Here is a 23,834-nt window from a genome sequence, read left to right as displayed (position 1 = left end):
AAATATAACAAATATTGCTTTGTAAGTATTTTATTTTAGATAATATACAGTTTGAAACAAACATAAATAATGAACATTAACACTTTTATTAACACTTAATTGCAACAGTACAAAAAAAACTTGCTCCTAATCAAAGCATCACAATAAAACTGCTTATTTTACACACATAAAAAGGATCAATAAATCTAATATATATGTATTTTAAATCAAAATATGGAAATCAAAATGACATCACCAAAAAATTGTTACAAAAAGAACGGGCAGCTTGGTTAATGTTTTTCCGTATTGGGATGGCCGAAAGTTACAAACACTTTTCTGTCTTTGCCTTTACATGGAGCATTTGAGGAGAAAGTCTGGCCAGATCTTTGCGAAACAGGAGAAGTCATTCCTTCATACCTCCTTGGATTGATAACTACATCATATGAGGAAGGTAATTCCATCTCTGACTGCCTGGTTACAAATGTAGATCTTTCGGAGGAAAAGTAAGTATTCCCAAAGCAGTCTATCTCTTCATATTTCTCACTGACAGTTTTAGTGCCAATGATTCCACTTGCAACCTCAGGAACCCGCTGTACTTCAAGAATGCTGACTTTCCTTCTAGGACTTAGAGGGCTACAAACGTGGCTAACCGAGATTTTCTCAGGGGAGGACTGTTTAATGGTGCTACATGCGTTAGGTTGGTCATTTGCTTTTGGTTTGTCTGAGAGAGGTTGTGGGGATGTGGGTGACTCCACAGGTTTTCTTGCAGCAGAATGAATAGAAATAAATGAAGGTGAGGAGGGGATGTTTGAGCATGTTTTTCCCATTTGAACCTGATGTACATGTGGTGTTTCTTTGGGCAGACCCCTGTTTTCACTGCTCTGTGCACTGCTAGGTTGCACAGGTTTTGCTTTGCTGGACACAATGCTAATTTTCCTAATGTTTTTAGTACTTGGAGAGACATTATCAGCATTTAAGGATTCACTAAACAGACCTGACAACCCTGCAATGTCTGCTTCAGATTTTAGATTTGAGACTGAGTACAGAGCTTTTTTTATTGCCTCCTCTATGTCCAAGAGTTTAGCTAATGTCTGTTCTTTCAAATTGACGATGTCCATGCTTGCTTTCTCTAGGTCCTCAAATGCGGCCTCAACAGAGGATATGCTTTCTGTATCATCTCTTAAGCCTTCTGTCTCTGTGCCAGCTCTTGGAAGATGTCTGCATTTCATATTTTTTATTGGATTGGTAATCCAAGCAGGCACATTCTCAAACAAAGTCTTCAGAGATTTAACATCCACCTCACAGGTCTCCCCCTCTATTTCTTGAACTTTTGACAAAATGATCTTAAGCTCTTCTCGTCTCATAAGATTTTCAAAGATCTCCATGGCTGCTTTTACATTGCCCTTCATGATCTCGTCTTTGTGGACGGAGAGCCTCTGGCGGCGCTCATCTTCTGTCTCTCTCCTAGCTTTCTTTTCTCTCAAAACAACTTTGTTCTCAGAATCATTTTGCTTTTTAATGGTTTGATTGTACTTTGAAGGAACTTCATGTTTTTCAGGTGTTGAAGGGGTGTCTTTGCAGGCGAAATGTAACTGAACTTTATTTGTGTTCTCTTTGGGAGTTTTAGCCTGTTCCTGGATTGTTTTGGGAACACAGCTTTGCACAACTTTAATTTTCTTTGGGAAAGTTGAGGTTGTGTCCATAGTTGTTTTCTTTTCCCCAAAATTCTGAAGTGCAACCTTAAACCCCTTGTTTAGTTCGCTATTGTCCTTTGAATAACTCTGCATACACATCCTGATCTCTTCTGCAGCATTTATCTTCTGAATCACATTTTTCTCCATTGCTATTTTATTAGAAGCAAAAGAACCTTCATCAAGAGTTTTACTGACTGATGGAGTGTCCGTATGTTGCATGTGGGAATTTTGAAGCCACTGCTCAGTGTACTGCATCTTCTGCAAATCCACAGGATCTGTGAAGTTTGTCCGTTGAAATGGTTCATGAATGTTGCATTGCTTGTCATTCATTTTGTTTGAAGTTTCCCTGGGTTCTTTTTTATGCGAAAACGTGTTCTTGTTGGTAATCACTTTGCGTGGGATTGTTGGAGTCTGCTTATTAATTAGACAATCAGGTGAGCTTGGACAAATTTGTGGTGTTTCTGCAATATGCTTGGAGCTGGTGGTGATGTACAGTGGCTTTGGTGGAATAACTGGCTTCTGATTTTTAACCTGATGACCAGTTTTTGGAGGGATAGGTGGTGGGTTATCATCTTTTTCTGCAAAAGTGCTAGAGAGCTTTGAATTGTCCATGCTGGAGCTAACAGATTCTGAATTCAGTGCAGAGATGATCAGATGCTCACTTCCGATCACTGAAACCGAAGAAGACAATTGAGTATCAGATGAAGGCAAATTAACAAAACTCTGCTTGCATTTAGTCCCTGAGTCATTTGTCATTTTGCTTTGTTTGTAAGACTGTCCAGATTGTCTATATAACATTGCTGCCTTGAAATCCCCTTTAGAAATGTTAATGCTAGATCTCTCGAGAGACTGGAGTGTCTCTTGCATATTACCTCCAAAAACTTCCTCTCTGTCTACACTTCTCTGCTCTTTTGCAGCACTTCGTAAAGACTGAATAGCAGCCTTCACATCACCTTTAACAATATCTGGTTCTAACTCTGAAACCTGAGGAGTGTTATCTAGCACTCTTGAGCCATTTTCCATACTAATATCTATTATATTTTCTCTCCCTCCCACTTCATTCTGACAACAAAATCTTTCGGTGGATCCCTGATCCTTTTCTATGTCACTAACCTTTTGAAATGTTGTAGTAATCCGCTGGTTACTCAAGGAGGATGTTGTAGACTGCTCCACTGTTGTGTTGCTTTGACACTGAGATGATTCATTTAGATTATACAGCTTTCCAGGAGTGACATGTTCTCGTTCTACTCTCATGCTTTGGTTCTTTGCTCTCTCCAGGGATCTTTTGGCAGCCTTAACATCCCCTGAAATGATTTCCTCCTTAATTAATTTCCTTTCATCTTCTTCTGAGCACATTTCTTCTACCTCTATATTCAGATCATAAATGGTGCCTGGTTTGATGACCTCACGCTCCATGTGCATGCTTTGTTGTTTTGCCCGCTCCAAGGACTCAAGCGTTGCCTTAATGTCCCCAGAAACAATTTCCTCTTTCTGGACCATGACTGGCTGCTTGACTGCCTCGTCAAGTTGCTGCATTGCTGACAAAATATCACCTCTGACGATCTCCTCCCTTGGCACGCAGTTTCCAACACCCAGGTCTGTGCAGCCATCTGAGAAAACCTTTTTTACATTCTTAACGTCACCTGGTACAACATCCAAGATTGTTCTTTCAGCTTGTTCTCTTTGTTGATTTAGGTGTCGCTTTGCTTCCTTTACATCACCTTGAACAATTTCAATTTGGTCTCTACAGGAGTCTGCTGGTTCCTCCTCAGAAAGATCTCGCTGTAGACTCTTAAGGTCGCCCTTTTCAATGCAGCTTCGATACAAATCAACATTCCCCCTTTCGTTTTGTTCCAGTCTGCAAGATGGTCTGGTCTGTTGGCTGTGGACTGTGGCAAGGAGGTTGCCAATGGTGGACTTGACATCTCCTCGAGCAATGTCGTGCGACTCAGTCATGCTGCTTTGACAGTGGAGGGAATACACTGTCATCTCTGCCTGCCCGCCTTCAGATTCTTGCATCACCAAGCCTGTCTTGACTGTTTTTTGTTGAACAAGCAAGCTCTCAATAATTTTAACTGCTTCTTGGGTTTTGCACTCTGCCTCAGGGTTAGTTGCACATCCAGGCTGTTGAAGTGGGATTTCAAGCACTGTGCTATGCATCTTGCCTTGTTCGTCCTCTTTAAGTAGAACAACTTTAGGTTTCAGGTTCGGTTTGAACAGTAACTGCAGCATTATGTTTCTGATGTTTCCTTCAACAACTTCCTCCTTTTGAACTTTAGTCTCCTCATTGTTCACAATCTGATATTTCGCCATGTTTACGTACTTATAATCATTTGCCTGGATGATGATTCCACTTGAATGAATGAATGAATAATGGCAAAGACGATAAAGTATGTCTGTCACGCTCTCAACAGTGATTTTGTCCAGAGGTGTGGTCTCGAATAACCATGTTGTGCTTTTGACATCTGCCTTGGGGATTTCTTCCTTTGATGAAACAAACTCTTCCTTCGATGAATCAGTTGATTCATCAATCTTTATTTTATCCAAGGGCTGTGATTCAAATAACCAAGTGCAGCGTTTCACATCTCCCTTTGCGTTATCCTCTCGATGTACAGTTGTCAAGGCGTTCTGCTCATCTGGCTCACCTTTAAGAGTATCAATAGGTTGATTCTCAAACAGCCAGGTTGAGGTACGTACATCACCTTGTTGAACGTCTGTAACGCTCACCATTCGCACATACTTTTTTCGGGCAGCTTGCTCAGTCTCAAAAAGTTGCTTGCTTTGTTGTACACTTTTCCCATTGCTTATATCTTCAACTACCCTTACTGAGGGCCCTTCACTATGTTCGAAGGAGTCAAGAGGCTGAGTCTCAAACTTCCAGCGTGCTGATTTCACATCCCCCTTGCACACATCCTCCTGTGTAACTGCGCGGATGATGTAGATTTCTTTGTCTGCTTGAATGGTATCCAGTGGTTTGGTTTCAAACATCCACCTCGCGCCTCTGACATCTCCTCTCATCACTTCCTCTTTCTTCACAGTGGTAACTTCATGAAATTGTCCGTCCTTGTCTCTTATAGCATATAATGGCTGGGATTCAAAAAGCATTGTGCTGGATTTCACATCACCGCTACTGTTCATGGGCTTCTCAACACTCATTGACTGGTGCTCAAGTAGTTCATCTTTATCCTGGATTTTGTCCAGAGAGAAAGTTTCGAAAATAAACTTCTTGCTTCCAACATCACCACCCTCAACATCACTGACACTCTGAGTTATTCTGTCCTCTTTCTCATTAATGTTGCTTATGGGCTGATTCTCGAACAGCCAAGTGAATTTGTGGACAGATCCTGACTGAATTTCGTTTTTCTTCTCCTCAGACTCTTTGACGCATTCACTTCCTATTTCATGAAGTGACTTGGATTCAAAGATTTCCTTGACACGTGAGACATCTCCAGACTGGACATCCACCTGACTGACATATCTTACATTTTGGTCAGAATCTGTTTGCTTTGTTATTCTGTCCAAAGTCTCTGTTTCAAACAGGTGTTTCACCGTCTTCACATTCACATCACTTTTTACGTCTTCCTGCACAGTGCTGCACAATTTCAAACTGAAGTCCTCCTTGTCTTTAATGTTATCTAATGGCTGTGTTTCAAAAAGCCAAGTGTGTGACTTCACATCAGCTTTGGGAACTGGTTCTACTTCCTGGTTCTTTTCTGATTTCTCATACAAAATGTCCATTGGTTGTGTCTCAAATAGCCATTTACATGTCTTCACATTACCCTTTTGAAATTCTTCCTGTGGTACTGCTGAGTTTGCTTCTTTCTCACTCTTTAAATTGATGCAATCCAAAGGTTGTGTTTCAAACAACCATTTAGCTGTCCTCACGTCACCTGTCATGTCCTCTTGCCTTGTAATGCCCTTGATGAGCTCTACTTTTCCACTACATTCTTCAAATTGGTCTAAGGGTCTTGTCTCAAACATCCATTTGTAATTCTGTACATTCCCTTTGATGCATTCTTCTCTACTGACAGTGGTAACCTCATGGAAATTTCCAGCACAATCTTTAATTGCATACAACGGTGTAGTTTCAAACAATGAATGGTTGCCTTTGACATCCCCGGCTTCAATGTCCTGGATTTGACTCTGTGCTTTCACAGAGATGTGACTAAGAGGTAACGTTTCAAAAAGGTTCTTGAAAGTCTTCACATCTCCTTTCTCATCATCTTGAACTTTGTTTCCACTATCACCTGTTGTTTTACCAACACTGAATTTCTCAAACTGCAACTTTTTGTCTTTAACTTCTCCTTTTTCATCACTTGACACCATAACTTTCTGGAGATGTCCCACCTCATAGCTGTCTTTCAGAGTGTCCATGGGCTGAGTTTCAAAAAGCCATAGGGTGGATCCTACATTTCCTCCCACAATTGCCGCCTCCTCTGAAACTTCACCCGCATACTCTCCTTTAAGAGATGACAGGGGCTGCTTTAGTTTTTGAACATCTGCTTCCCTAGAGATGTCCTCCACTGTTCCTTTGAACTTTTGTTCTTCCACAAGACCTTCATGAATTGCATCAAGTGGTTGGGTCTCGAACATCCATTTCTTCTGATCAACACCACCTTTCTGGGCTTCCTCAAGTGAGATCCCCCGAATTATCTGCACACCAGCTCCTTTATTAATGTGGTCTAAGGGTTGAGTTTCAAAAAGCCAACGTGCTGTTTTAAAGTCACTGCTTTGGATTTCTTCTCTACAGATTGATTTGATTTCATGGATTTTGCCACTGCTATCCCTAAGCGCACAACAGGGATCTGCTTGAAAGAGTTTCACAGTTTTTTTCACATCTCCTTTATTCTCCTGGAGTTCTGATTTGAGTGTTAGCAAGTGTTGGTCTTCAACAGAGCAGCAGCGGCCTAAAGCGTCCAGTGGTTTGGATTCAAACAGGAGACGTGCACCTCTCACATCTCCCTTCTGAACAGGTTCCTTCAGTACCACCTCCACGATTTCCTCATCCTCCGTCTTTGACTTACTGATTGAATCTAGAGGCTGTGTCTCAAACAACCAGGTGGCCGTGCGAACATCTCCTTTGACTACACCTGGTCTCTCACCAGCTGTTGTGTGTTGACCATCAAACTCTGAATGCTCAAACAAAGAGGATTTGCTTCTCACATCCCCACCTTGAAGATTTTCCTCATCAAGTAATTTTTTAGTTTCATGTGGGTCTCCAATATTGTCAAGAGTCCAGTTCTCAAATATCCAGCGCATGGACTGGACTTCCCCCTGATATGCTGTATCTACTGCTTGGGGATTTATTGCGTCTATCAGTTCATCATCTACAACATCATCAAGATTCATCTTCAATTCAGGATTAATGTGTTTAAAAAGACGCTTCAGTTCATTTTTTTGTCGTTGCTGGTAGAACTCTGAGAAGGTTTCTTTTGGAGGTGGTACAGGGTGTAAGTTTTGGCTTAGATCCTTTTGAAGTGACACCAGAACCTGAGGTCTTGGTAGAGGAGGTGGAGGGGGAGGGAAGTCATCATCTCCACTGGCTGCACTGGTCACTTTTATCTGTTTGGCTACTTCTGCCATCTTAGATGCAAAGAAGAAGTATGAAGGCTCAAGTTACTCTCCACAATGCAATGAGATAAACTGTCATACTAGTAAACTCTTAATTAAAAACATAGTTAAAATAAAAAAAGTTAGTATTTTTAAGCTTAAAAGTCATACTTTACCTCTTTCTGTGTTTAGTAGGGAATAGTTGATTTAGTTCACTGCACACCTATTCATGTGAGGTTTGACTTCATTCATGGTTTTCAGCCTTGTTAGTACAAAATTCATGCTCCATAACAAATGCAGTTTCACATTTCCAAACATTGTGGAAATAATAATAATAATAAAAAAAATAATAATAAAAAAACGAGAGAGATAATAGAGATAATATTTCTAGAGTATTATTCATTGCAACCCAAACCAATAAATAAATGCTATTTTCCATTTACCAGCTATAATGCCAACTACATGCAGAAACATCATATAATTTATTCAGATTTTTATGTTGATCTAAATATGAGGAATTTGCAAAAACACTACAAATTGTCCACATGGTTACTGGATTTTACCTCCCACGTTAAGAAGTCTACTTTACTTTCAGTGTAGTGCAAATCCAGTCATTAACAAGACTACATTTTTATCACATCGCTTACCATAGCTGTGATTCTAATCTAAATATGGGTATTTTAATAATGGTAATGTATTATCCTGCTTGTTTGGAAATATGGTAATAAAGCATAGCTAAATTTGTTCTTGTTTCTTATTTTAATATACTAAGACAGTCACAAGACTGTTACATTTGTTTCTAAATTAGTCACACAGCACCTGTTAGCATTAGTTGTTAGTCACACAGAAAGTCTCAGAAAGTCTGACTCAGATAGTCAGCAAAAACTGTTGTTCATACCTTGCTTTGTTTTTTCTTCTTTCTGCTTGAGAACAAGTGCTCCTGGACCACACTGCCCTGAGAAAGAAGCATAATTAACTATTCCTACTAATTTTTCATATAAAACCCTCTTTTGGCATTAAAAAACTACTGTCGGGATTTACTGAAGATACGCAGTGAAAAATTAGTGCTGAAAGGACGTGGACACAGTTATTTTTGCAGCTGACCATTTTGCTTATGCATTTGTAGGAGTTTCCCTTTCAGATGCAAAATTTATGGGAGTAAAGTATTCAAATGAATAATGCATTGTGATTTACTACGTTTTGCGCTAGTCAATTTACTGGTATTTGCGCCATTATTTACTGACCAAATAATCATCTTAAACCATATGCCAATTTGCGCTGCTCTTGGTAGATTGCGTTTGTCATTACGGAAATCATACGGCTGCGTCTGTGTCCTTTCATTTGCGTGTCGTCAGTAGATCACATGCATAACTTTCCACTCCCATCAGCGCTTTTTGGAATTCCACTCTCACGCTAATTGGCCCTGTTTAGTAAATCTGGCCCTTAAGATTTTATTAGCATGAAGCTGTTTTTCACAACACACAACTTAATCAATGACTGAGGAAAACAATGGCCAAAAAAAGACTTACTGTATTGCAAAATGAGCGTGTGCCAGATTTTACAACATTGTGTGTATGCGTGTGATCCAGTCTAAGAACTTGACCTTACAGATGCCTATGTGCTGTGAGTGATATGACAGATGCAATGAGCACTCACTTGCTGTTCGATGGATCCTGAGGTGTCTGCAGCTGCTACTTTTGAGAGGTAAAGGGCAGATCTATCTTTCACGCTCTGGATAGGAGAAGAGGTGTACTTCTGTTTGTGCTCTTGATAGGAAGCAGATTGTCTCTGGTCTTTTTTTAAATATCTCCTCTCATCTAATTCACATAAGAAACAAACATAGTTGCACAAAACTACAATCAGAAGTTTATAAACTAAAAATAGCAGTGACTCACTTATTGCATATGCAACTTGTTGGAGTCAATTAAAAATTAAATACAAATATATATAAGTAATTGTTAGTTTATTGATTGTTGTATGTTTTTGATTTATGGTTTATAATATTTTACTTTTGGAATAAGAATTTATGGCTTTTGATAGTGGATGACTTTTGTTTTGGTATTGTGAATGGAATTTTTGGAAAAATTATCTGCTTTGTGTTCATTATTTATTTATTAACATGCATTATATATTAACAGCCTTTTGTAGATTATTTTTAAATTTTGAATGTGTTAAACATTTTAATTTTGGATAAGAATAGCACCTACATGCAGCTGTTTGAGGTCTGTATGCAAAGTAAATGTGACCCGAAACTAACAGAAGCAAAAATATCTGTGGTGTGTTACCAAAGCATTTTTTTTTAATATAATAAACATAAATTGTTGGATAATAATCCAGAAGTAGGACAAGAATGACCTGACCCAGTTCCTTGGCCATCTAGTGGCTCTGATAGTGGTGTAGGCTATATATAGACTGGAGCTGGTGTTGGTATGCTTTTATCTGTGGGATATTATTATCCCTCAAGGACCTGTGGAAACTATTCAGCTCCACACATAGTATATGACTGTGTAATTGCAAGAATATTACCATTTTTGCATTTTTAAAAATGACATTTGTGACAAGCAGCTGTCTGTTATCAGATGTACTATTACAATTTGATTGTATTTCTTAGTATGACATCTAACTAAACAAAAACAGTGGCCTACATGCCATTGTAAAATGTCAAAAAACCATGGTGTCAGCTGAACCCATTTTAAGGTTTCTCATTCTCGGGACAAAACACTGTGACAAAGCTTTCCTGATTCATGTTTCTATCTTAGCTTTTAAATTGGGAATTGTATGTTGCTAGCATGGTTTCAAAATGGCCACCCTATAATACTACTGTACATCAATATCCTTAGCAAAAATGACTTTTTTGTATCTTCTGTTTTAGTGTGTTTGATGTGAACTGAGAAAAGTTTAATTGAGGTTTCTGAATGCTAAATTACTTATTATTCATGATAATGAATGTGATGTATTTACGGTTTGGAGCAGCACATTAAATTTATTGTAAAGCTGCTGTAGGCATGATCAAAACAAAAGCCTTCCCTCTGAGGTCATGAGCACTAGAGGCAGCACAGGTCTGTCAGCTGTAACTAATGACTATATTCGAGCATACCTCTGTTTTTCACTCTGTAAGCTCTCGTGGGACAAAAGGACAGGGTCCATCACTGGCGCCACTCACGAGTCTGGGCTTAAAACGTTTGCATAGCTGGATGAGCACACAGAATAACAGGGCCATACAATACCGAGGTCTAGCTAGACGTTACTGTTTAGCAGAGAGAGATCAAGCTGTTTACAAGCCTGAATATTGTGCTCTCCGATTTGTAAAAAAAAAACAAAACAAAGCTGTAGCATCTTGTCAAATTACTAAGATAACAAATGTTTAATTTTAAAAAGCAGCAGCAACCTCACAATATTTTTGGCTTAGGATTTAAATGAAAATACTGTGTGTGAACTTCAAACTTCAAGTTAGACTTGATCTTTGTGACACGGTCATGTGATAAAAGTGCCTGCTTGCATTTCCTTTAAGCCTAATCTGACATAAAGGGTGTAATTAAGGAAATGTAATATAGTTATGGACATGTTCAAAGGCCTCTGTGGAGTTGTAAACAGAGCCTGCTTTCTCATAATTATTTCATTCATCTGTGATACAATTCATTAGATATCTTAGATATGTATTTCAAAGATGATCATGTCAGCTGAATGAAAGTTTCACAGAGACCAGCCCCCATTCATGGAGAGCACAGCTATTAGCGTCCTAGAATGTGAGTGCTTTTGTGCTGCTGACAGCTGTCCAAATTATTGTAATATGCGCTTGGTATTTATTCTCGTCAGCTGCCTTCCTTAGTTTCCTGTGAGCGCTCAAGGGTCTTGTTAAAAACACTGCTAAAAATAGGGCAGCATCGACAAAGGCATGTTAGCTGACACTTCTATCTGTCACGATATTAGCCACTGCATATTCAACAAGGTGATTTCAGGTGTTGTATACACTTCCGTTCAAAAGTTTAGGGTTGGTAAGATTTTTTTTTAAACAAAATTAATACTGTTATTCAGCAAGGATGAGTTATACTGATCAAAAGTGACAATAAAGACTTTTATATTGTTACAGTAGTGGCCAAAAGTGATGTACGGCCTAGGAAAATGCACATCTTTACCCTTTATTTAAATATTATTACAAATTTGTTAACGATTTTGTAACCATATTGTGTTTGGGGTGAATTATTTTATTTGTGATAACACAATGAAACATGCCAAATTGTGTGGACATACTGTAATTTTTGGCCAGGCTGTCATAGAAAAAAAATTATGAACACATGCAAAAACAAGAGAGAACCAATGAAATATTAATAACTTATTATGTTGTAGTTAATGTATTCTTTTTCCTCTGAGCTTTTTGTTTTTCTATGCATTTTTTTCATAGTAAAATAAAGCCCAGTGCTTTTGTTTTTCCTCCATATATAAAATATTTTTTAAATTTTTTTTATATATATATATATATATATATATAAAATATTTTCCTCATATTTTGATCATTTAATCAAACTTTTAGGGTCATAAAAAACTACTATAACTTTTGGCCACTACTATATAATATTATATATAAATACTGTTTTTTCATCACTTTCTATTCATCAAATAATTATAAAAAATATATATATACTGTTTCCACAAACATATTAAGCAGAACAACTGTTTTCAACATTGATAATAATAATAATAATAATAATAAATGTTTCTTGAGCAGCAAATCATCATATTAGAATGATACCGATGGATCATGTGACACTGAAGACTGGAGTAATGATGCTGAAAAATCAGCTTCACCATCACAGGATTACATAAATTACGTTTTAAAATATATTCAAACAAAAACAGTTATTGTAAATTGTAATAATATTTTACAATATTAAATTTTTTTTACTGTATTTTTGATCAAAAAAATGCAGCCTTGGTGAGCACAAAAGTCCCCAAACTTTTGAACGGTGTGTGTGTGTGTATAGTTCAAAATGTTACTTTAACAGCCTTGTTGTTAGAACTCAGGTTAAATTGAACAGTACATATATGATGTAACTGTTCTCATTTTCTTTACTCTGGGTTAATTATTATACATTTTAGGTAATTATCATTACATCTGAAGACATGTCACTCCACATCATTGGATCATTTAAAATTCACAAGCATTGGTTTGAGTTATAGACATGACAATCAAACACTATGTTCTGCTATAATAAAGGAATAATTCACAAACCAAATTTTAAACCGTATTTAAATGTATGCTATATTTTTTCTCTTTAATATGCTATATTATGTTTATACTATAATATTTAAATTTCTATGATTAATTCAAAGGCTTCCTGTCCACACTGATTACTGTACTCACAGAGTGAATTGCTGGTTCCTGATAGCAGGTCTTACTGTCTTTAAAGCCTCAGTTGTGTATAATTCCGCAGGTGATGTCTTGTGTTGGTCTGTCTGTAGCAGTAGTCCTGTCTCACTCTGTCCCTCTCTAATGGGTGACAGCTGATTTTTATCACTGCTCACTTCAGAGCAGTGATGAGGCCAGCCTGCTATTTTGGAAGCAGCATGGGCGGTATTCCACACGCCTGAGTCAATCAGTGGTTCTGGAAGTGACTGGGGTACAGGGAACCCCCTTGAGCACAATTCCCACATTAACCTAGATTTGCTTCCTAATGCCAAAGGATGTTTGAAAATTACTGAAATAAATTTTACGGCTGATTTTTCAGAAAGAGTCTCATGTAACATCTCTATTTTTAACTTTTTTAAATCTAAAATTCTAAAACTGAACACCGCTAATAAGAACGTCATGTCCAGTGACGTTTGATGAGCTTTATAGAGCTTACTAATACATCTCAAAATAATTAAGGCACTGACTAAAGCCATAAATGTACTTGTGAGTATTAATACTGATGAATTGTTGAAACAGAGCCTGTGGAAAACAATTTGTTTGTACTATTTCTGTTTAAGTTACATAATTAAGCAATAATATTCGTTGTACATTCAAGTGAAGAAGCATTGTGGGAATAAACACTATAAACAAACTTAGGGTGTATTTCAACAAAATATTGTGTAAAGCAGTTCTGAAAATTGTTTGGACACTTTAAAAGGTTGTTCAACCAAAAATGAAAATTCTGTCATTACTCACCCTCATGTTGTTCTAAACCCATAAGACCTTCGTTCATCTTCAGAACACAAATTAAGATATTTTTGATGAAATCTGAGATCTCTCTGACCCCTCCATAAACAGCAATTACCACTTTCAAGGCCCAGAAACATAGTGAAGACATCGTTAAAATAGTCCACGTGACTGCAGTGGTTCAACCTTAATTTTATGAAGCGACAAGAATACTTTTTGTGCACAAAAACAGAACAAAAATAATGACTTTATTCAACAATTTCTTCTCTTCCCTGTCATTCTCCTACGCAGGTTACATTGTAGACACAGTGCAGAGCTTCCAGGTTCTACGTCAGAATGCAGAGTATTAATTTTCACTTCATAAAATTAATGCTTTGAGTGGTAAGGTCCCATATATGGGATTTTTATTTCTGTGCCCCTGAGAGTACGGTCCCACATATGGGATTTATAACGTTCAGTGACGTCGCATAACTGCCAGATTCAAACTGTGCTTTCGCACTTGGCTGCGAGGCGGACGCGCTCAGCGCTTGTCAAATATCCAACTATGCAGTGTTTTCAGCCACATAATGTTTTTTTTTTTTAAGGTTTCAGACATTTAAATACGCATAAGCACCAGTAAAACAATACATTTAGAGTTTATAAAATACACACTGATGTCAGACATCAGTGGAAGCAGCAATAACAATCCATTCAAATATAATTTGACGACATTTATTCATATCAGACACACATAATGGGCCTAAGTAACTATAAAGTTTACTCTATTATACTTCCAGTTCACCAGCCACTTACTTGCATATATTTCGGGAGAAACTGATGAATTCACCTGCTGTACATCCGACTGACAGGACTCTGCGAACTGCGGGGCAAACTAAGATGGCGGCGCCCATCTCATGTTATAGATCAAGATAAAGATCATTTATAAATGATTTTAAACGAAAAAACACACTCGCTTACACATATTTGAGAATCGAAATATCAGATAGTTGATGACAATGTAAGCAAGTTTGTGAATATTTTAAGGGAAATTAAAAAGGGAAAAACAAAATAATAGCGATCCATCTGTCATACAGTGTTATTGTGGCCGCGTTCAGCACACGTGACACGCATGACGCATCGCCATGGAAACAATAAGGGCAAACGTTCCAAAATAACGGTCGCCTTAAAAAAACTCACTCTGGGGGGTCAGCTAGAATATTTTACACTCACGCTTGAAAGGGTTAAGTTTGAACCACTGCAGTCACATGGACTATTTTAACAATGTTTAGACTACCTCTCTGGGCCTTGAAAGTGGTAATTACATTGCTGTCTATGGAGGGGTCAGAGAGATCTCCGATTTCATCAAAAATATCTTAATTTGTGTTCTGAAGATGAACGAAGGTCTTATGAGTTTGGAATGACATGAGGGTGAGTAATAAATGACAGAATTCAAATTTTTGGGTGAACTAACCCTTTACTTCACACTTCATTTTTAAAGGTAATTTTAGTGGCTGTATAAAGTCAGTTCATCACATTAACATTAATATGTTCTACTAACAGTTGACATTTGACAAAGCCCAAATATACTTTCTTCTAAAGAACTTATTTTTTTGTGAAACATCTGTTGCTTGTGCAACTTTTTCATTAATATAAATGTATATTAATAAAAATGAATTATACCTTAATTATATGATTTGTATATAATTAAATGTGTAAATAATTATAATTATATTTTTATATTTGTGCACATTTATTAATAAATATTATATTAATATTTTATATTATTATTAATAAATGTATTGCTATCTAATACAATGCCATTCTTACATTGTTAAAAGTATCTTAATTATCTGAAAAAAAAATTGAGGCCACTGTATAACCTAAAACAGCATTGGTGGGCACAGCACAGACACTGAAGGGTCTCTCAAACCCCTTTCAAACAACTATAACTTAAAGACACTGAATCAACCCAGTCCAAGTGTCACTCAGAGTTAAGCGTGATGAATGTAAGGTCAGTGGATGTGGTCTGTGTCATAACTGCCACAGTAAGTTATGTCTCCTGAATGCATTGAACACATACTTACACATTCAGTCCTGCTCTTAACCCTCATTGAAAACTTGTGAAATAGGACTCACTATTTACAGACAGGATTTTGTGTATGTGACAGTAAGTCGAAACTATTCTGTTAGGATTATCTGAGGAATATTTTTAACGCACAGACACAGCCGGCAGATTCCTTCTCTATGGGAACTTCAGATGGCTCCACATACTTGTGTAGGAAGACTTTAGATGCCAAGGTTTTGTCTCACATAGGGCACAAAGTTCAAATGACCGTTGACCTCATAGTTACTGACTAACATCACAGCTGAGTCAAGAAGAATGAAATAACTGGTGATTGTGCTCAATCATTTACACTAGTTGTACAAATAATTTGTTGTTTTTATAATGTGGTAATCAACTTACCATTCAGCCCAGTGGAGGAGCGGGTGACATATCCAGGAACCCCACTGACTGTCCTCCTCCTCATTGTCTCAAAGCTTTTTTCTTTCTATCAAGGAAAGCAAGGGCATATTTTAAACATATTTTTTAAAAATGAGATTTTTTAAGTTATATCAAATTATATTGTTATTTATGATAATATTAGTAATAATATTAAGGTATAATTATTTATTGTTTTATCTTATTTTATTTTAAAAATTTGTGAATTCCTTTTGAATGGACTCAAAATAAAAAAATAAAAAACTCTGCTCTATTTGTTTTATTTATAAGTAACTGAACATTTTCTTTCTCACTAAATCAAATAATATTAATAATATTAAGGTATTATTTATCTTCAGATATTAATTATTATTTATTCTTTGTATCTTATTTTATTTAAAAAATGTTTCAATTCCTATTGAATTGACTCTAAACAGTGTTATTTTAATATTATTTATATACTATTATAGTTTTATTTTAATATTTTGAATTAGAATTTATTTGTATATTTTCATTTTAGTATTCATTTTAGTTTAATTTTTAGTAATTTGGTTATGTGCTTTTGTCATTTTTATTAGTTTTTGTTCTTTTTAAATATTACTGTTTACCTTTAGTTTTATTTCAGTTTTAGTTTTTATTTGTTTCCAGTTAGTAATTTTAGCGCTTCAGCTTAAACTTATTTTAGTTTGTTGACAAGGCAACATTTATAATTTTCTTTTCAGTTTTTCATCTAATATTTTTTTTCAGCTTTATTTCAATTTTAATTGTTTTAGTTTTAGTTAACTATAATAACCCTGAATCAAAAAAAAAATTACTTGACTTAATTTTCATACCATATTTGTTGAATTATTTATATATAATGGACCATTTTCTTGCTCATCTCAGTCAAACTGGATGGTTCATCAATATTTAAAGCAAGGCTAAACACATAATTTAATGACTACATTGAGAAAAGCACACATGCTCCTTTCCTGAGTCATGTCTGTCCATGTTGCATAAACACAAACAGAAATAAAACATGATGTGACTGTTACACACCTGATGAGCCTTGTCTTTTTTGGCATCGGTGACAGTAGTAGCACCAGAATAACCTTTCGCCCTCCCCGGTGAGGTAATGTGACTCACTGGGCTGCTTTTGGCCTGTGGCGTGACGTTGAGACGAGGGCTGCTGGCGTAGTCCTGTCGCAAGGCGTTCTTTGACTCAAACACGGCCCTCAAAGAATTAGTGCCCCCCTGGTCCGGCTGGGGCAACATGTCCATTGAAATACTTCTGGACAAAGTGGAATTTACCCCACTGAGTGACTCGTATCTCCGCCAGAGACTTTCAACTTTACTCTCTTCATGGTTTGGTCTTAGGCTAGATGACTGTGGATACAGAGGTCATTCATGTAAGCCGGATTTCATTGAAAGTATTGCTTAATACATGATAAATAAAAGTGATTATACCTTAGACCAGGCAACATCTGTGAGCTCCACACAGCTTTCATACCTAGTGAAAACAGTCAGGTTTAGGCCATAAACTTCAAAGAAAAGTGTCGGTACAGTAAAGGTAAATACATGGAATATGGTAGTTGGCATATTTACCTTTGAACAAGCTGAGACACAGGTGTCTTTCTGTCCCAAAACAGCACCTCTGAAGTAGACCATGAACTATGACCTCCAGAGAGGCTCCTAAGGGACTGACTTCTTCTCAAAGTAAAGCTCATCTTAGTGGTGAAAACACATCAGTAAGTAAATCAAAGACAAACTATTTTTTGTTGAACTGCCTTGATATGATATGCATTTTAAAAGTCACAGTAGGTTAAACGATCAAGGAAGGTTAAAGGATTTTTAAAATTTATTTCATTAATTCAAATATTTGTGATAGATAAATATACTCACTTAATAATGTTGGGTTAAAAATAACCCAACTATAGCTTAGTATAGCACCTTCCCAACTGTGGGTTATTTTAACCCAATGAATTGGGTTAAAAACCAGTTGGGTAAAAATTTTTGGGAATAACCCCCTAGTGAAAAATAAATATACTAAAATGTATTTGATACATTTATTTCATGCCAAGTATACTACAAATATATTTACATATTATGTACTTAATAAAAATACCCTGCAATTGTACTTTTAGTATACTAAACTAGTATACTATTGTGCTAAAGTAGAACTACTGCATGTATACTTTAGGTACACTTTAAATATCTTGCATTTAAAGACAATATCATTATTCAATATCATACAATCCTCATCAATAGTGAAATTAAAACACATTTTAGGCCTAATATTAAGAAATGTGCATTGTGCACAAGTAATACTCAAAATAAAGTTTAAGTAAGTCTAAAGTGATATGTCAGTAAATATGTTAGATTTGAAGTCTATTTAGTATGACATAAATGTATTTTAAATATTTTACTTTTTTACTAGGGCCAACACAGTGAGCCAATATGAATAACCAAACGGTTGGGTAAATAATACAATATAAGATCTTATAAGATCTATCTATCTATATATATATATATATTAAATTTATATATATATCTAAAGTACTTATTAATCCAGTGCAGTGGTTCCCATCCTTTTTTACGCCAAAGCCCCCCCACCTCTCCGAATCAAACTGCATTTTTTTTTAATTGACAAAAACATTTGTATTGTAGTGTTATTACTTTTCAATTCCATGTTATTATTTCTTTAAAGAAGAAACTCACGATAGGCCTAGATTTAAACCTTCAGAGTTATTTTTTTGCAAACACACTTTGCAGACATTCTTTACAACTTAAAAGTACTATTCTGCTCAGTTATACAGTAACTTAAACATATAAGCACAAGTCAACCTGCCATACCAAACAAGACCACAGGGAGATACCAAAGGACTGAATTTAAATACTATGCGGATCCATTCAAAATTATTAAACACATATAACACCACTCTCAAACGTCTCCAAAACACGCTTGTTCGGCGAGCATCCGTTATAAACACTCACAGTACATTAATTACTTTAACTACGCGAATATATTGAACTGTGTTCATGCAGAAATACGATGTTATAGCTAGCGATCAGTGAGTCGAGAGCGCACGAGCGGTTTGTTTGCGCATAATAACGGACTCGCGCGTGCCTTATGTGCGACTCCTGTATGTCACTGTAATCGTCTTTACCTTCAATACAATCGTCATCCATCAAAACCTTTTTAGCGACACTGGTTTTCTTTTTCCAACTGGGAGAGTTTGCGTTTTGAGCCACCGTTCAGTCTGTATTTCACAGCAGCACGTTGAGAAACGGCCTGGACTGATCCGAAACAATCACAGAATACGTAAGAGAGAGATGGTGCCTTGTTTTAAATGTTTTTTTATTTTACTTATTAAATTAATTTAGCTTTTTTCTTTTAATGTAACGTATTAATAATTAAATTAATGAATTATATTAATATATTTAAATTAATTTTAAGTTATCTCGCGGCCCACCTGGAGGATCACTGAGGACCCCTAGTGGGCCGCGGACCACAGATTGAAAACTACTGATCCAGTGTAACAGCACCAGTAAAATGACTTGTAAATGTGTATGTGTAAAAAAAAATGTGTAAATGACTTTAGTCACATGATGCACCTGCTTGTCAGCCCTTCTCTCATCTGACTCAGTTAATGTTTATCATTCATATGCTTTGTTACATTACACATTGAAAGCTTTTCTGTATTGTGCAATTTTCACATAATATGTGCAAATAGCAAAAAAAGTAGAGTTTTTACATAATCATGTGCACACAGGATTAAAATGAAAGCGAATAGATGAAATGTCAGGGAATATCAATCAGAATTAGTACACATTAGTACACAGTTACCGCAGTCCATTTATGACTAAATGGTCATTAGCCTAAATTTGAGTAATTAGCCTGTAAGCATGCATGTATGACATGTATGACACCCCCCTCCCCCTCCAAAAAAAGATGTACAAAATATCATCTCAATTCATCTTTAGCTAGAGAGTTACCTTAAGCGATCAGTCTTGCGCTCCTCATTTCCTTCTGTTCCGCTAAGCAGTGTGAACTGGAGCATCACTCACAAGACACTCTTGTCACACAGGCCAAAGTCCCTCATTTACAGCCTGAAAACTGTGTGGTCACTTATTTCCCATCCAATCATTCTAGATAAGGGTTGAATAAAAGGTAAAATAAGGTCTTTCAGCAAAGCATTAGAGTATTGATAATAGTGTTTATAATTCAGAAAAATGGTTATTATATGACAACTGCTTCCTTCCATGTTAGCATATTCATCTTTCTTTGAGCTAATTTCCTCATCAACAAGAGGGTTTCGAGTTATGGTAGTCTGCTAGATGTTAGTCTAGACAAAACACTTGAGGAATGTAAAGGTTAGCATCCACTCACTGAGGTCACGTGTGCTCTGGAAATCATCTTGCTATTCATAGACACTGCATGAATGAATAAATGCCTAACATTGTTCAGCTCTTTCTGTCATGCAGTGAAGAGTAGGCCTAATCTTGGAAATTTGAGATCCTAAACTCCAAAAACAGAATAGAAAAGCAGAATTCTATTACATGCGACCTCTTCTATGCAAAAACAGCAATTCAAACTAATGCACAGTTTCTATTAGATGAAGTGAACATTAAATCATGGGGTTCTGTGGCTTTGCTATGAGAAATCTAATGCAACCTGTACTTATGTTGTTCAAAAGACTATACAAAAGACTAATACTTCATACTGTTATGTATCTCTCCAAAAGTCTTTCTGCTTTCCTCATGACTTCTTTCTTGTTCACTGCCAAATTATAGGAACAATGTCGTTTCTTCACCACTAGATGGCCATCTCGTTACCATAAATTTGTAGTTATCATTTGTTACAGTATCATTGAATTATAGGTACATGATGTCATTATACATATGTTAATGGATATACATAGCTGCTTTAACATGTAAGTAGTGTCGACAGTCTAAGTTTTGTTTGAGTTGAGAGCATTAATAAAAAGCTTAAAAAAGCATTTTTTTTCATGCTTCAAATAGGTTTGGGTAAATATACAGTGCATTACTGTTACATTTAATATGGCCTGCCTTTAATGAAGAAAATGACACAATAACAACAGCTGAGGAGATGAAGTCTCTTTCAAAATTGAGACATTCTTTTTTGTGTATATTCAGGTCTATTTTTGATGCTGATTCTAATGCTGAACTTTCATAATGAGATTCCTCTTTCCCTTTCTTTACAAGACAGGAACTCACAACCACATTTTGCAATCCATATTTTGCTTTGTCGTTCTTTTAATCTACATGTAAAGTGACCTCAGTCGTCATTCAGCCCTGTTTGGTCACGCATCCTTTCAATTCAGAATAGTCACTGTTCCCATGGTGACGTCAAAGCAACATAAGAGAATGAATGTGTAAATATGTCACATTTATATAGTGAATGATGTTGAGGAAGATGACAATGAAACAGCTAATTATGTGGGTCATCTCTCTTTTGGTGCTTTTATGACTTACTATTAATTATTAAAACCAAGATAAAGCTTTTTTATAAGAATAAAAAATGAAGGGCATTTTGTATTACAAAAGATTTTTTTGTGTGTGTGTGGTTTTTTTATGTGTGTGTGTGTCTTATAAAACATTTTTTTTATCACAGACTGCCTGTCATTACACATACAGTTCTCAAGTATTTGTAAAACGCATATACTTTCTTTCATTTTTGCTGTTGGTCTTGTATTACACATTGTCTACTATTTCTTTGTCTACAACTGTACAAAGACTTCTGGGAATTGATCTCAATGAATGAAGTGAGAAAGGTGTACTGTACTTCCAAACCAATGTGAAGCACTCTGGCAAACTTTTTATAGATAGCTATACTTAGAAACAGGATAAACCCAGGAGAATCCTCAGCAGCACAATGTGAATTACTGCTGGGGCAAAGGTGTGTGTGTGTTTGGTTCAGGTAAACCCTACGTTATGGGGACAAAATATCCCCACAAAGATGGCAATATCTGAAATGATTGTCCTTGTGGGGACATATTTTGTTCCCCGAGAGGAAAACAGCTTATAAATCACACTGATGTTTTTCGAAAATGTAGGTTTAGGGTATACATTATACAGTTTGTACAGTATAAAAATCATTATGCCTATGGAATGTCCCCATAAAACATGAAAAACCAATGTGTGTTTGTGTGTGTGTAAAGGGTTTGAGCAAGAGAGGATAAATTCAACTTTTAATTTTACACAAAAATGAATTAGGAACATATTATTTTATTATTCACGACTTTTGTTTAGTTTCTCTAAAGAATGAACTGGCAACATAAATGCCTATAGGTAAAAAAGAGAAAATACAAAGCAATGTAAGCTTGCTTTCCATACCCTTTTCTTACCACGTAGAGTTGCAGATTGAGTAGGACACACCTGGTTCACCAAATTGTCATGGCAACACAAGCAAAAGTGCAAACAAAGAGTCTTAAAGAGTTCAGCCTGTCTGTTCAGATGGATAGATATACACCAGTAAAACAGATCCGTAGCTGTTGCTGTTGAAATGGCCAAACACAAAGGCACTGCCATTAGATTTGCATCTTAGATTTGCATTTTGTATTAAAACCTGTATCTAGAGCCAACTTGTATTTATCAGTCATTTGATTAGATGTCTTTAACTCTCCATTGCCTCAAGTCATGAACAAATAATAGCTATGGAAATGTGCTTCTCAGTATTACATGCTGAATTAATGTTAGGAAGTCCAAAAGCACAGTACTGTACTTCTCATAGACTCCCACAATGACAGCAGAGATCAGCGGAGCAGATGTGACTTTATTGGACTGAATTCAGTGAAGGGTGAGAAATTAGGCCAGAGCTTTTTGTGCTAACAGCTTTGTAAAGTTTGTCAGAATCTCCTTGTATATAGGCCACTTCTTGACAGAAAGTGGGCCACAAGTGCTAGTGGCAGCAACCTGAGAGCAAGGGGGGGAAATGTAGGTTAACTATTACACAACAGTCGATTGCCTTGGTGAAGGGAGATAGATTGAGATTCACTGAGAAAAAAAAAAAAAAAAAAAAAAAACAGCATATGTTGACACAGTTTGAACACTGTGGAGAAAAAAATGAGTTTGTGGCAGATGGTTACGAAATATATGAACGAGTATATAACAGGAAAATGATTCCAATGATAACTTTAGTTTTTGAAAATTGTTTTAGAAAAGACTTTAAGAATTAAGAAATTAATTTCAAGTAAGCTAAAAAAAACTCTAATTTTGATGTAGAACACTCTGGCTATTATTGCAAAATGAATTGAGTATCGAGTTTGATGCTCAATAATAAATTATTTATTTAGCGATTTTCCCCGTAATTTTATTTTGAGGGATAAATTAAAAATAAATCACAGGAAAAAAATCGCTAAATAAATAGAGTATTACTAAGCATCAACTAGTTTGATAAGCAATAAAACAGAATTTATTTTGGGGATAATGCAGTAGAGTATTTTGCGGTATAATGTATTGTCAACTGATTATTATCGTAAAAAAAACTGTGTATTATTGAGCATTACACGCCTACTTGTCCAGTAAATACATGGACATGAAATACTGATTTGAGACAAAATTATTTTATAATCTGACCTGTACATTATCTTAAAGGGATAGTTCACCCAAAAATGAAAATTATCCCATGATTGTGTATTCATATCTTTTTTCAGATGAACACAATCGGAGATATATTTAAAAATATCCTGGTTCTACCAAGCTTTATAATGGTAGTAAACGGGGGCCTGTTTTGAAGCCCAAAGAAAATGCATCCAACCATCATAAATATAATCCATACGGCTCCAAGGGTTAAATAAAGGCCTTCTGAAGCGAAGCGATGGGTTTTTGTAAGAAAAATATCCATATTTGAAACTTTATTAACTATAATAACTAGCTTCAGTCAGACGGCCATATGCATCAATTTGTGATGGAAGAGTGACCTCTGACCTGACGCAATGACGAACGTGGAAGCTTAGAGGATAGAGCAAAACAAAACACGAATTAGAAGTTTAAAACAAGAAATTTTAAAGAGAAA

General features: G+C 36.1%; 1 protein-coding gene across 3 annotated transcripts; it reads right to left on the bottom strand.

The window, feature by feature from the left end:
- Positions 1–14: 14 nt before the first annotated feature.
- On the bottom strand, positions 15–19,916 carry xirp1 (xin actin binding repeat containing 1). Of its 3 annotated transcripts, XM_051870995.1 has the most exons (9): positions 19,793–19,916; positions 17,402–17,523; positions 17,264–17,306; positions 16,856–17,182; positions 15,803–15,887; positions 8,880–9,040; positions 8,122–8,178; positions 2,787–7,256; positions 2,191–2,344 (listed from the first exon to the last, which is right to left on the bottom strand). In XM_051870995.1, the coding sequence occupies exons 2-9, from the start codon at positions 17,521–17,523 to the stop codon at positions 2,342–2,344; spliced, it is 5,268 nt and encodes a 1,755-aa protein (XP_051726955.1). In that variant the 5' UTR covers positions 19,793–19,916; the 3' UTR covers positions 2,191–2,341. The 3 variants fall into 3 exon arrangements, with proteins under 3 accessions (XP_051726937.1, XP_051726947.1, XP_051726955.1); XM_051870977.1 differs by having other exon boundaries at positions 15–7,256; positions 19,793–19,902; XM_051870987.1 differs by lacking the exons at positions 15,803–15,887; positions 16,856–17,182; positions 17,264–17,306; positions 17,402–17,523; positions 19,793–19,916 and adding an exon at positions 12,586–12,749 and having other exon boundaries at positions 15–7,256.
- Between the last annotated feature and the right edge of the window lie 3,918 nt (positions 19,917–23,834).

The sequence above is a fragment of the Ctenopharyngodon idella genome, chromosome 2 (genome assembly GCF_019924925.1).
Source record: "Ctenopharyngodon idella isolate HZGC_01 chromosome 2, HZGC01, whole genome shotgun sequence".
Lineage (NCBI taxonomy): Eukaryota > Metazoa > Chordata > Actinopteri > Cypriniformes > Xenocyprididae > Ctenopharyngodon > Ctenopharyngodon idella.
The sequence above is the reverse complement of the archived record's forward strand: the minus strand, read 5'-3'. Positions and strand labels throughout refer to the sequence as shown.

Coding starts and splice junctions, on each gene's coding strand:
- xirp1 (XM_051870977.1), bottom strand. CDS start 17,523: ATGAGCTTTACTTTGAGAAGAAGTCAGTCCCTTAGGAGCCTCTCTGGA. Junction 17,307..17,401: donor GTGTCTCAGCTTGTTCAAAG/GTAAATATGCCA, acceptor TGTTTTCACTAG/GTATGAAAGCTGTGTGGAGC. Junction 7,257..8,121: donor AGAAGAAAAAACAAAGCAAG/GTATGAACAACA, acceptor TTTGCATCTAAG/ATGGCAGAAGTAGCCAAACA.